Source organism: Dufourea novaeangliae, unplaced genomic scaffold (genome assembly GCF_001272555.1).
Source record: "Dufourea novaeangliae isolate 0120121106 unplaced genomic scaffold, ASM127255v1 scaffold228, whole genome shotgun sequence".
In the NCBI taxonomy this organism is placed as follows: domain Eukaryota; kingdom Metazoa; phylum Arthropoda; class Insecta; order Hymenoptera; family Halictidae; genus Dufourea; species Dufourea novaeangliae.
This window is the reverse complement of record NW_015374150.1, coordinates 1,669,881-1,682,147: the sequence shown is the minus strand read 5'-3', so window position 1 is coordinate 1,682,147 and position 12,267 is coordinate 1,669,881. Positions and strand designations below refer to the sequence as shown.

Sequence of the window (12,267 nt, the reverse complement as noted above, 5' to 3'; positions counted from 1 at the left end):
CCACTGCAATTCACTGAACGTACAACCGTTGAGAACTAGCGAAACACGATGGTCTGTCAATATTGCTAGTCCAACTAAATGAAGAGTCCTATATCATATTTCTGTTCATATAAAGCGAAATGTTCACAAAAAAAATAATATACCTATTATTATTATGTAAAGACACTTTATTGTTTAATACGACAAGAAAGTGGGCACAAGTAAAGAAAAGGTTCCTATTGTTCCCTTTCCCGTGGATGTTTATAAAGTGATCAACAAACGAAGTGTATAAACGTTAGCAACAACAGTATATGCACAGTAAACGAACTTCTTTGTACCCGATATATTAGTGTCGTATTCAAATTGTACATTGTACCAATACGTATTGGTAAACCTATGCATTATATTGTTTTTTGTGGTCAGAATTTTAGTCTGTCTGTGTTATTATTTCACTTGTGGCTGTATCTTATACTTTTATTAATAATATTTCACGTTTTAGAAAAATATATTGAAATCAAAGTACTAGTTGGGTTTGATTTGTTGATCGTGATTCCATATACACAAAAGAATATTTAAATATACAGTTCCCTTTGTCCTGTCAACGTTTATTGTATTATAACCACATCGTTTTCAGTTTTTATTTCTTACAGGAATGTATATCGTCGTTAATAATAATAATAATTAGTTATATACGCAGCGGTATACAGTTACAGGCTTTTTTATGCGAATGCGTATCCAGTTAACGCATAATTATAGACAATTCGCCCTATATAACAATTTTACTTAGAAGAGCACTTTTTTGAGACGGCATTGTTGTTTTTCTTTGTTGTTATTTATGTTGCACGACAACGAGGATTCCGTTGCAGGCAATAAATACATTGCGTGAATTACTTTGCAAAGACATTAAGCGATAACAGCGAAATTCCTGTTGGCGTGCACTTTCTTTTACAGTAGCCGAATTCTCATATCGTTTAGTCAATTTTAATTAATCGATCGAAAATTCGTTATAAAGTAGAATTCAAATCGACATCAACATTATATTAATTTAGAGCTATACCCGTTTCTTTATCGATGAACATTGTTATTCAAATTTAAATTCAAATTGTGGATGGTTTACTCACCATTTCTCGTTAAAATTCTTGATAAATCCTTAAAGCCTAGATCTGCCAACATGTACCTCTGGTTTGATTAATTTTCGAACGTTAAAGAGACACTTTTGAAATTAACGTACGGTACAAAGCTAGTCAATGAGTATCTAGTTTAACAAAGCTGTCAGTATTCACAATACTTAGTGACTGTTTACATCATACTAAATTAGTCAATTCTTCAGATTAAAATTTTCAATTCCATACCATTTTTGTAAATTTCACGAAGAAGCCATTTATAGTATGGATATTCAAAATTAATGGCTAACTTGTTTACAGTAGTACATCCGCCATTATGGAAAGTGTCTCTTTGCAACCGGCGGACGTTCGTTTTTCTCTATCAAAAAGTTTTGCTTCACTGGGAGTAAAAAGTTGTTATACATTACTTGTTTTACGGGTAAACTTAAACGATAATTGCGCGCGTTATCCTGAGATGCCTTAATAATTAATCGGTTACCGTGAATATCGAATTTCTGTTATCACATGTCTCGTCGCTCGTCGTTCAAGAATTTGCAAAGTCTACGTCTATGCGGTGGCTCGGCTAGTGGCTTACATCGCGTTTGAATTTCGCGCTAAAATTACTATCGAATTGCTTGCGATTCTCGATGAAACTATGTTACAGTTATAAAATCGCGGCTTGTGGTGCGAATGTGCGTATGTTGGAAAGCGTTTTCACCTTAAAAAATCCGATTCAAAACGTCTAATAAACGAAATTTGGTGAGTGGTTTGGAAATGCAGCGTGTCCAAGAAAAAATTTGCTGTCTGATGAGTAATTTTGTGACTGCCCGATGAGTTTCAACACTTTCTTCAGATGGTGAGTACGTCCTCAACACTTAGCCATTCGTCTACGTTTTTTATGTGTTTTCCTGTTTACCATTTATTACAAAACCGTGTGATTAATTCTAAGAACTTCAGAAAATTAGATTGCGTGGTCGCATAATTTTAAACTTGAAATTGTGAGAATGATTGATTGGCATCACGTACACACATATGCACGCATTAAGGACATCAGAATCTTAATTTTTTACTTATAGGTAATTATCGTGGTACAATTAAGATTCGAATTTTGAAGTGTTTAATTATTCATGCAACAAACTTTCTAAATTATATTCAGCTATCTAAATTGTCTAAGCTGAATTTGGTCTAATATCCAATTAAATAATCTTGTAATTATTTAGGAATTTGCAAATAGGAATGATGAAATTTTCGAGTCTTAATTATACCACGGTTGCAACGATCGTCGATTTAATCTTCTCTATCAATGATTATCACGATCAGCAATTGGCATCAATACACATTCGTCGAGTATATGAAAAATATTTCCCTAAAAGCATAACGGTGCGTTCCCTTACTCTGCGGTAATATGTAATAGTAGTATATATTTATATATATATATATATATATATATATATATATATATATATATATATATATCGTCTAATAATACAAAGTTCTCGATGAAAATTTCGAGAGACCAGTAAAAACGATCCGAATACGATAGCCTCTTTTGTCTTTGGTAGAGCAGACGCGTAGACAAAAATATATATTGTATAAATATATTATACAATGTACAGGCTGTCCTCTAATTGATCGCCAACCAGTTGAGAATGTTTTTATGGGGAAAAAATAAATCGGAAATACAGAATAAACTTTCTGTATAACTGACTTCGTTGTCGAGAAAGTTGCATTTGAATTCCATACGTGTACGCATGCGCGGAGATGCGTCGTTCATGGCGCGCAAAGTGCTCGTTCGAAATTCAAACTCAATTTATTTGAAAACGGAGCCAATTAAGGAAAACTTTTATTGTACATTTTCGACCTACTTTTTTACTACCACCTTTTCGATTGGTCCATTGAATATGAAACACTCTGTATATAAATATACATTAACGTTCAAACGCCTTAGGGTCGTGATTTTATTTTCCATTTCATTATAAATTTCCGTAACGTAAGAAGAAAATCATTTTTATGAAATTTTTGAAACTTTATAATAATCTTTCCTTGCATTTTTAAGTATATAATAATTGTTTTCTCGATTACAAGTATTACTTTCGTTTCAATTGATTCGTGACCCCACGTTTTCAGACGCTAATACATATAAATACACATTGTATAATATATTTTTCGTATTTATGCACGGAGAAGCGAAGACTTTCAATCGTTTTCGGCACTGATTTCTTGATTCCTGTCGCTAGAATCTAAAATTGTCTGCTACTGGTTGAGCGAACGATTTCCGTCAAGTTCCACTTAATTCGTGTGAATTGACACCGCGATTATTCGATGCTTCGAGTTTTTGTAATTGTTAGTTACCAGTTATCGTTTGTTGTAAATTGAATCCGATCGGTTATAGCGGTAGTGTTTACTTTTTCGAGACGATGCATCTATTATACGTGGATCATGTTACATATGCACAAGCATAAAATTGTACGAAAGCTCGCGATCACGGCTATGTGTATGTAAGATGTCACATGAAATCGTATATAAACTAATGAAAAGGGTTTTGACACGCAATACCAACACGATTGGACTATGAAAAATGGAAGGATTCACCTTAATATCAGCTCCGGGGACTCGAGTAGAATCTTTCTACAAAAAGCTGTCATTCACCACAACGTTTTTCCCAGTGATAAAACCCAAATCATTAGTCGATGAAGCTTATCTGCTACGAAGTGTGCGCATAATTGACGCCGAATCAATTGCTCGTAAGGAATCGGATTCGCGATCGTGACGCGAGGAACAATCTCACTTACGGGAATTTCGTTCCCCTCGACGAAATTTACTTTCCTGGGTGGATGTGTGGTTAGTGGGGGGCACTTAATAATTTTTCCATTGGCAACATCGACAGCGTTTCTCGCGTTCGTATCCAGGATCCGATTGCGCAAAATCGATCTAAGCGACGATCTACCGTCGAGACTCGCGTTACGCTTCAAGCAAAAGGCGGTGTTCCAGCTGGGCAATAGCCCATCTCGACACTAGTCACTGGTATTTACGGCGTATGTACAGATTTTTTTAACCGTGAAAATCGGTAGGACGGATATTTACAATTCGATTAACCTGACACGACAGCGTCCCTTCGTTATAACGAAGTCTCCATATTCAGATTCGGCCATTTGTTGTTCTCCGTTCGATAATCCTCTACGCGGCCTGTGAAGCTTCGACGTATGTTCGCCTCGTATCGAATGGGTTTCGTTCTTCTCTCGGTCAACGATCGAGTAAGCTCCCTGTTGGGTGATTTCGAACTGGTGTCTGTAGGAACTCGATCCGTAGAGCGATCGACCATCTTCCCATTGCGTTTCGAACCTTCGTAAGGCGGGAAAGAAGTTCCCTGCTGGTAAACCCTAGCAGATGCTTGGTCCTGGTCGATGTTAGTGGCATCTACCGCGTCCGTGGACGCAGAGAAAGCGTAAGGATAAGGATGTTGACGATCAGGGGGGCAGGAGAAAGTGGATGGATGAGAAGTGTCTGAGTATCTTTGCCTCTTGGAGTCTTGGAACCGACGTCGAGACATTTTCCGGTCGCAGGCTAGGGATCTTCCCAGTTGGGTCAGAACTGTGTGACTTGGTGATTCCTCTGTAGGAGTGGAATCGACCTCTTGCCTGGTACGGATCACGTCTTTGCCTCCGAAGGGATCACCAGGGCAGAATTCTTGAATGGGACTCGCAAAGATTAGAGTCCTAGAAAAGAAATTCACGTTTTTTATGGATTAAGCTCAAAAACCAATGACTACAATTAGAACATCTTGAATGAATAGTTTAGAGTTTTCAAAGTGTCTCTTACCTAGTGTTCTCGCGTTTAGAGCTTCCAGGAGCATCCTCGCTTTTATCTACAGGCAAACTCTCCAACAGCTTCTTCTTTCTACCCAACACACTGTCCAAACTCTCCCTCGATCTCGAAAATAAATTATTGAACCTTCCTCCTGCGTTGCTCGTTGACGCGACCACAGGTGTACAACCTTCGTGATATGAGGATCGTGCCTCATTACGGCCTTCTGGATTTCCTTCTTCTCTGTTGGACATGTTTTCAAGCTCTTTCGCCGTAATCAACGTGTACCTCCTTTTATTCTGCTTGAGAATCGACTTTAAACAGAAGTACGTCTTCGAATCCGGCAGAGTACATGTTTCATTCGACATAGGATTCGTTATAACCCTACTTCGCCCAGCCGTTCTCTTCGGTATGGCGCCTCTGCTAACATCTACAGGTACTCCAGACCTGGAGGTCGCTTCATCCAGCGAGCACAGAGAGAATCGGAATTTCCTTCTATCCCCTGGCACGTTCAATCTGCCCTGACATGATTCCCCTATCCTCTCCTCGCTACCGAACTCCTCTTCCTGATCGTTCTCCAAAATATTCCTCAAACTTTGTCCATTCATCCGAAGGAACCTTGTATCGGTATCTATCATCTCTGATCGACACCTCAGGTTTGGCTCGGACATGTCTCTCGGTATCACACCGATCGTCAGATCTCTTCTGATCCTTCGAGTCACCTCCCATGAGCTAGTGTCAGGGTTTCTGACGGATTCGTTCTCCAGTTGTGCCTCGACCAAGAATTTCCCGCAGCTTCCACACCTTCCGGTCTCTGTTTGGGTGGTGTATGTACACGGTGGAGGATTAATATCGATCGTAGTCTCCATCAGGGGCTGTCTGCTGGCGTCGTTCAGTTGTCCATCTTCTTCCTGTCTGGAAGTTTCATCCAGGACCCTCGTTTCGGTAGCAGCGTGACAGGGACAGGTGCAATCGCGTGGTGGTAGGTCGTAACGACCACCAGGATCCTCGTTGATCTCTTCGTTCACGATACAGGCTTGCTCGGCTCGTTGGTAGAGCAAAGCTTCCGAGTAGCTCGGCACCATCTCTGTTATACTCGCCTCTTGAGATTCGGTTCTTCTCGAATCTGGTACCGGGTCCATTAGCAGCGCTTCGCTGTAGCTCGGTGCCAGCATGTAGGAACCTGGCTGGCTAATCGTTTGTTGGCTCATGGACGCGTGTATTGGTTCGCTTCCGCTTGGAGTATCGTAGTTGATCCCGAAGAGCTTGGTTATCTGGAGACGACGATTTATTCTTAGCAGGCAATGGGCGATAAGAGTGACATACACTACGCACTAAGAATAATAAAAAAAGGGATATTTTCACCTGGTAGTCCGCGTACTGTGTCTTGTACTCTATGATAACTCTGAGAGGCCAGCTGAGCAACAGAGCACTTAGAGACCAGTAGACGTAGCGATTCGTGAACCACGGGTTGCCAAGAACAGCCACCAGTGTCGTGGGATTGGGATTGTATCCAAGATCAAGCCCTTCTCGCATCTCCATGTAGTCGTCCCTTAACTCCTTGGAGCAGGAATAATTTCATCGTTCGATAAGACCACCGATCGATCACAGAGATTAGAACGGCATTTCGAAACGTACTTGTTCGGCGAAGAATCTAGACCTGGCCTCCTCGAACTCTGTTGCCGATCTCATGTTCGAGAAAGCGAAACCTTTGCTGAGATTAATCTTCGTGATCGGCACTTCCGGGTCCAGGATCAGCTCCTTGCTGATGTCCTTCACGCCGCAGTAGTCGTAATAGTAGAATGATGTTGCAGCGTGGGTGTTTATCCTCTCGTAGTAGACCTGGAAGAAGGTGGACCGTCAGAACGGGAGATCGATCGAGGATAGATGGGCCATTGAGAGGAGCAGATATTCATGACACCGTTCTCTACAAGCACGTTTATCAATCCCAAGCGATGTAGCTATAGGGAGGGAGTGTATTCTTCAAAGGTCAGTCAGAAATAGTCGCAAAAGGGGAAGACTTGTCATTATGTTGTTGGAGAATAAATAGTCTGACATATAATAACATTTTCTGAAGTCCAAGATTTAAAGATAGATAATAAGATAAAATGGAATGGCCCATCTGTCCTCGCAGCAAAGTTCCGTTGAAGCTCGCGGAGAAGCGTATCGACGATTTACCATCCCGCGATCTCCCATCGTCTGGACAACGAGATATGCGTTGCACGTTGCGCGCTATGCGTTACCTGCGTCGTAGTGTAATTGTCTCCGTTTCTGTACCGGGTAATTTGTCGTTTCCGGCGTACGTAATGGTAAGAAACGGCCTTCCACCAGATCGTCGGCTGGGCGGACTTTAGCTGCAGCAGCTTCGACAACACGCTGTCCTGGCTCTCCGAGTGTAACAGATCGATTCTGATCGGGGAATGATAACACTCGACCAGGTAGACGAGGTACAACATTCCCATGAACGCCACCTTTTGTATGGGTAGAATAATTTTTTCAAGGGAAATCGTCGTGACATGTAATTCTGGATAAATCAAGAGCTTACAGGAATGTATATGTAACCATCGTCACACGGGGACACGTGTCTCGTGCTTCTGATTGGGTACCTCGAAAAATTTATTACGACCTGGAACAGATTCTATTTTCAAGGACATTGTTTTCCAGTGATATCAATTTACTAACGTCTTCAGTCTAACGTGGGCCACATATGCATTTACATTTACCATTCAAGAGTAATTAGGCTTTATACTGGGATAAGCCTCCTGGTACTTGTGAATGGGAGCGTATAAAAATGGAAATTTAATAAAGGATAACACGGGTTTAATCTTATTTTAGACCTCGTAATATTTTTTATGGCGGCTACATAAAAGTCTGCTAAATTTCCGTTGCTGGGTGTGAGGTTCGTAAAAATGTTTGAATTTGCATAGAACGATGTGCTGCTGGGTAACGGTGCCTCGTGTTTGGGTAGTCTTTTTCAAGGATTGTAAAAGGGGTAACTAACTGGAAACTCGTAGGACGATTGTACAACAGAAATCGATTTTTTTCACGTCTCATGAATGAAATGGACACGGTCTCGATAGTATACTACCAGCCGACGAATCCCGTGATGCAAAGGAAGTGACGTACCTTGGTGACATTCGCGCATCTACACCACGTCACTGCGGCAAGGCATCCGTATATTAACACGGACAATACCAGGCACTTGCAATTCGGCTCCTTTTGCAATGCCCCGCAAAGGGTTTGGGACTCTGGTCGTTGCTGCGTCACGCAAAACATTTTGAAACATTATTATGATATTTTTCACATGCTCGAACTATAGATTCTAGTGTCGTTATACAATTGCTTGTGAATAAATATCATGACTGAACAGACATTTATTAAGCAGAGGTTCTAAAAGACTTCGGATGTTATTTATAAATTAAGAGGTCGTTTTTGATATTCCTCGGTAATTATTGTCAAAAAAAATGAAGTGTGTATTAATTTGTTATATAGAGAGAGTATGAGTACATTGAAGAATTTTTTTAATAATCATTTCCTAACCCGGAATAGTAGCGAGAACTCGTAAGAAAACTTATGATTGCGTACTTCTTCGTTTTCTCGATTCATCGTTGAGCTTATTGGGTCACTTCTGGGAACGTACGAATGTTGTCCTGGGTCAGAAAGCGAGCTTTTCCATTTCACTGATTCCCCTTGGTCTCCTTTACTTCACGGGCATCAGCTTTTCTGCTGGGATCGTGACAATTCAATTAACTTCCTCCGTTTGTAATAAGAAAAAAAATAAATCAAGAAGACACAAACAAACTGCTGAACGCAATCATTGCATAATAATTGGAAAAAATTACATCAGGATGATGAACTAATGAGAATGCAATCGTAGATAATCCATAAATAACGCAACATTCTATTTACAAAAAAAAAATAATAAAGGATGTTATGATAGAATCTTCGTTAAAAATCAATCGAGTGTTCACAAAGGCCGGATTAACATCTTTCGTAAGACTCTGGAGTTCACAATATATTCAAGTTTGAGTTCTCCTAGCCGCGACGAATTTCCTTCTCGACGTTTTTTCACGGTCCACCAGTCTGAAGCATCGTCGTCTCCGGCTTTTTAAACTCGGAAGCTCGGTAAACACTCGCGCGAGCACTCGATTACCCCGATTCGAATCGATTGACGTTGTATAAATTCCAACCGCGATGCTTTCGATCGTCATGCTTTCACGTTCCTCGTGGAAACGGATTCGACTCATCAGTTTCTGAAAAAAGAAACGTCTGAAACACGATAGGTATGTGTCCACGAGCTAACGATGTTTGCCAAGCTGTCGGTTGTCCGTTCAAAGGTTAACCTTCGCGCGCCGCGGCGGCTTTGTTCGCGTGTGCTCGTACGCGGCGAATCATCCCCGTGGTGTGGGAATAAAATCGATCGGTGAGGGGAGCCCACGAAGGGACGAGAGCCTGATCATTGTCGAACCGTGGCGACCTGTGTGCCTCGCGGGCCTTTTGCTTGGAACACCACAGACATACGTAAATTACTAGATTCAAGACAATGTTCAACATGTTTCTGCTGCATTTTTCTTTTGCATGTTTAGGAATTATTGCGATTAAAATCTAACTTATGAATTCGTTAGTCGAAGGTTAGGTGATGTAGATTAGTCCTAATCACGGGAAAATCTGTTTGTTCATTCGATATGAAAATTCTTAAAGGAAAGTGCTTTTTATTACGAAGTGTTTCGATTGTTAAGGTATTACAAAGATGAAATTACGGTTAGGAAAGACCTGTTCGTTTTCTTTTAATAATTTGAGTCTAATAATCTGTGATTATTAATGTTTTGATTCTTAGGGACACTCGCGGGGGATCTAGAATTGTTGATTCGATCGATAATCCTTTTGAGCAAAGCTAAGGGAGAGACATTAGGTGTATCAATAAGTAATTCACTGTTACTTTTTAATAAAATAAGAATAGAGTGTACATATAAAACTTTTACCCTATTGTTCTGGCGAAACGACGGCAAATATTTAAGAATTGAGACAAACATCGCTGAAACAGCATAGGCTTCAGATTTCCTGGAAACTAAGTCTGGAATTTGAAAATAAGGCGAATTACTTATTCGTACACTTAATAATAACCGTTTGGGACACGTTGACTGCTGATGTCCATAAGCATTCTCACTTCACTGAGTTTTCTTTTTGAAAGAAAATTCATTCAACTTTGTGAATCTTGTTTATATCTCTGTAAGTATCGAACAAGTTGACAGATTAAGCAAAGAACTTGTGTCCTTTTGCCTTACAAAGCCAAATTCACTATCGAATCCTTTACGTTCTGTGTATACTCCAAACATACAATTGAACGAAGCACTCGAATACATTAAACATTACAAAACATATACCATTACCCTCTACAATTCGATTCCTGACAAATAAAACCGGAGCTATTCTACTATAGGTCTTCGTGATGGTCGACACAAGGGGGTATCGTACCCCCAAGAAACACAATTATTTCAATTTCAAAATCAAAACTTCAATCACTGTTGCCTCAATGACTCGGTGGTCAACTCGTTAAATGTATTCCGAAGATAATAATTCGACGAAGGAAACAAAGAGACGATCGAAGAAAGGTGGGATATAAACGGTGATTCGAAAGGGTTAAGCGGAAGTTGTGGACGCACCGTCGTTCGCGCGAGCGTCCCCCGCGTCCTGACGCGCCCCTCTTTCACCGTACTTTCGGGTGGATCCACCTCGAAGCTACCCTACGGGCTAACTGGCACCGTCGAAACACCGTACTCGCGGACGCGGCATCTCTACTGACGTCCGTCGAGCATCGGCGACGACGACGACGAGCGTCGAGCGTCGCCACCCTCGGCGTCGGCGCCCTTCCAGGCATCGCATCCCGCGGCTGCGCCCCGTTTCCGCGTTCCTGCGTCCCCGAGTGGCCCGCCTTTTGTCTTCGTTAACCTATTCACCTTCCACCCCATGGGGCCAGGACGACGATCGAGCCGAAGGGGATTCTTGTAATCAGGCCTCGAAAATATTTTTTATCGTCGATGGTTAAAATTATTTTTCTCATGGAGTTTCATGCTGCTCTTCCTGGAAATTTGTGTTTTTTCATGGGGGTGCAAAATACGCGTTTTCGATGAGAAAAAGACTGAGGGGATTCTGATTTCTTAACCATTGTAACAAGAGATTACGAAAAACGACCATCATTGAATCTGACGTTAATTTCCAACTATCATATGTTTCTTCTGTGATAACTACAGTTGTTATATTTTATATAATTTATATAAATAATGCGGTTTTAGTTTAAATTAGGTAACAAAAATCTCGCAATAGTGAACGTCAGGCTTCTGAGTGGTTCGCATAACAATAAGGGTTGCGACCCGAGGCAGGTGGGCGATGAGTCGCAGCGGTCGTTGCGACTTGGGTTGTCAATACGGTCAGCAAACCGTCATAAACGGGGACTACCTGGACAGCTGCGCATCACGTCAAAAACATTCATTGCCCTGAGACCATTTATTTATCGTATTACGGCGCTGACTTCCAGGAATCCCAATAACAATATTTACACCAAACCCCGCCTCTTTGACGTCATACTACCGCTTTTTCCACCAATATACACTAACCAAAATCCTGAAGTTTCTACCAATCATAAGTCGATTCGCTACAACAAGCGACTACTCATACGAACATCAGACAGAACACATTCAACCGTTAACAAGAACACATCTTTCAGGACAAACACAGTTAGTACACATATACACATACATCACATTGCTACATTTACGTTCATACGAAAGTTAAGTGTATTACAAAGTAGTCTTAAATTATTCAAATCACATCATATCAGCATACACCATCAAATCATCTCTTCCAACAAGCTCCGCGGAATTAATTTACCAACGTGCAGTGGCAAATCGCGAGCTTATAGTGAGTACATCAGATCACTATGTGTTAAGGGGGATGAAATGTACATACAACGATCAGGAATAATTCAATTAATTATTACGTAAGTGTTTGTTAAACTAGAAGTGTGTGAATTCAGAAGTTCAAATTGATCGTGAACAGTGAACAAAAAAGTTGATGCGTATAGTTAAGTTCGTTTCAGTTTTTAATGAATTTCATTCCGCTTGTTAGTTCTGGTATTTTACCAAACTAAATTATGCCATAGAAGGGGACGATTTCCAGACGAAATTGTAGGGTACTTAAACTGTCTTCACGAGTGTCGCATTATTCACGCGCGTGATAATTATTCGATCGTAGGGAACTGTTGTTTATCGTAATAATTAATGGGGCGTCGCGAGGCGAGAACTACAGAGCAGTTAACGATGAAAATTACCGTCCACGGAAACGTTTCCATCCCCTTTCAGAAGAACATAAAAGCTGCTGAGAT

At 40.8% G+C, this 12,267-nt stretch overlaps 1 protein-coding gene across 1 annotated transcript; it reads right to left on the bottom strand.

The window, feature by feature from the left end:
• Positions 1–3,693: 3,693 nt before the first annotated feature.
• LOC107191712 lies at positions 3,694–8,492 on the bottom strand. The gene is made up of 8 exons (XM_015580810.1): positions 8,472–8,492; positions 8,013–8,144; positions 7,432–7,512; positions 7,130–7,357; positions 6,525–6,728; positions 6,252–6,446; positions 4,902–6,160; positions 3,694–4,798 (listed from the first exon to the last, which is right to left on the bottom strand). Exons 1-8 carry the CDS (start codon positions 8,490–8,492, stop codon positions 4,201–4,203), a joined length of 2,718 nt encoding a protein of 905 aa, XP_015436296.1. The 3' UTR covers positions 3,694–4,200.
• Between the last annotated feature and the right edge of the window lie 3,775 nt (positions 8,493–12,267).

Excerpts from the sequence above, each read along its gene's own strand:
- LOC107191712 (XM_015580810.1), bottom strand. The coding sequence starts at position 8,492 with ATGAATCGAGAAAACGAAGAA. Across the intron at positions 7,358-7,431 it reads ATGGTTACATATACATTCCT|GTGGCGTTCATGGGAATGTT; the intron begins GTAAGCTCTTGA and ends CCCATACAAAAG. Across the intron at positions 4,799-4,901 it reads TCTAAACGCGAGAACACTAG|GACTCTAATCTTTGCGAGTC; the intron begins GTAAGAGACACT and ends TTTCTTTTCTAG.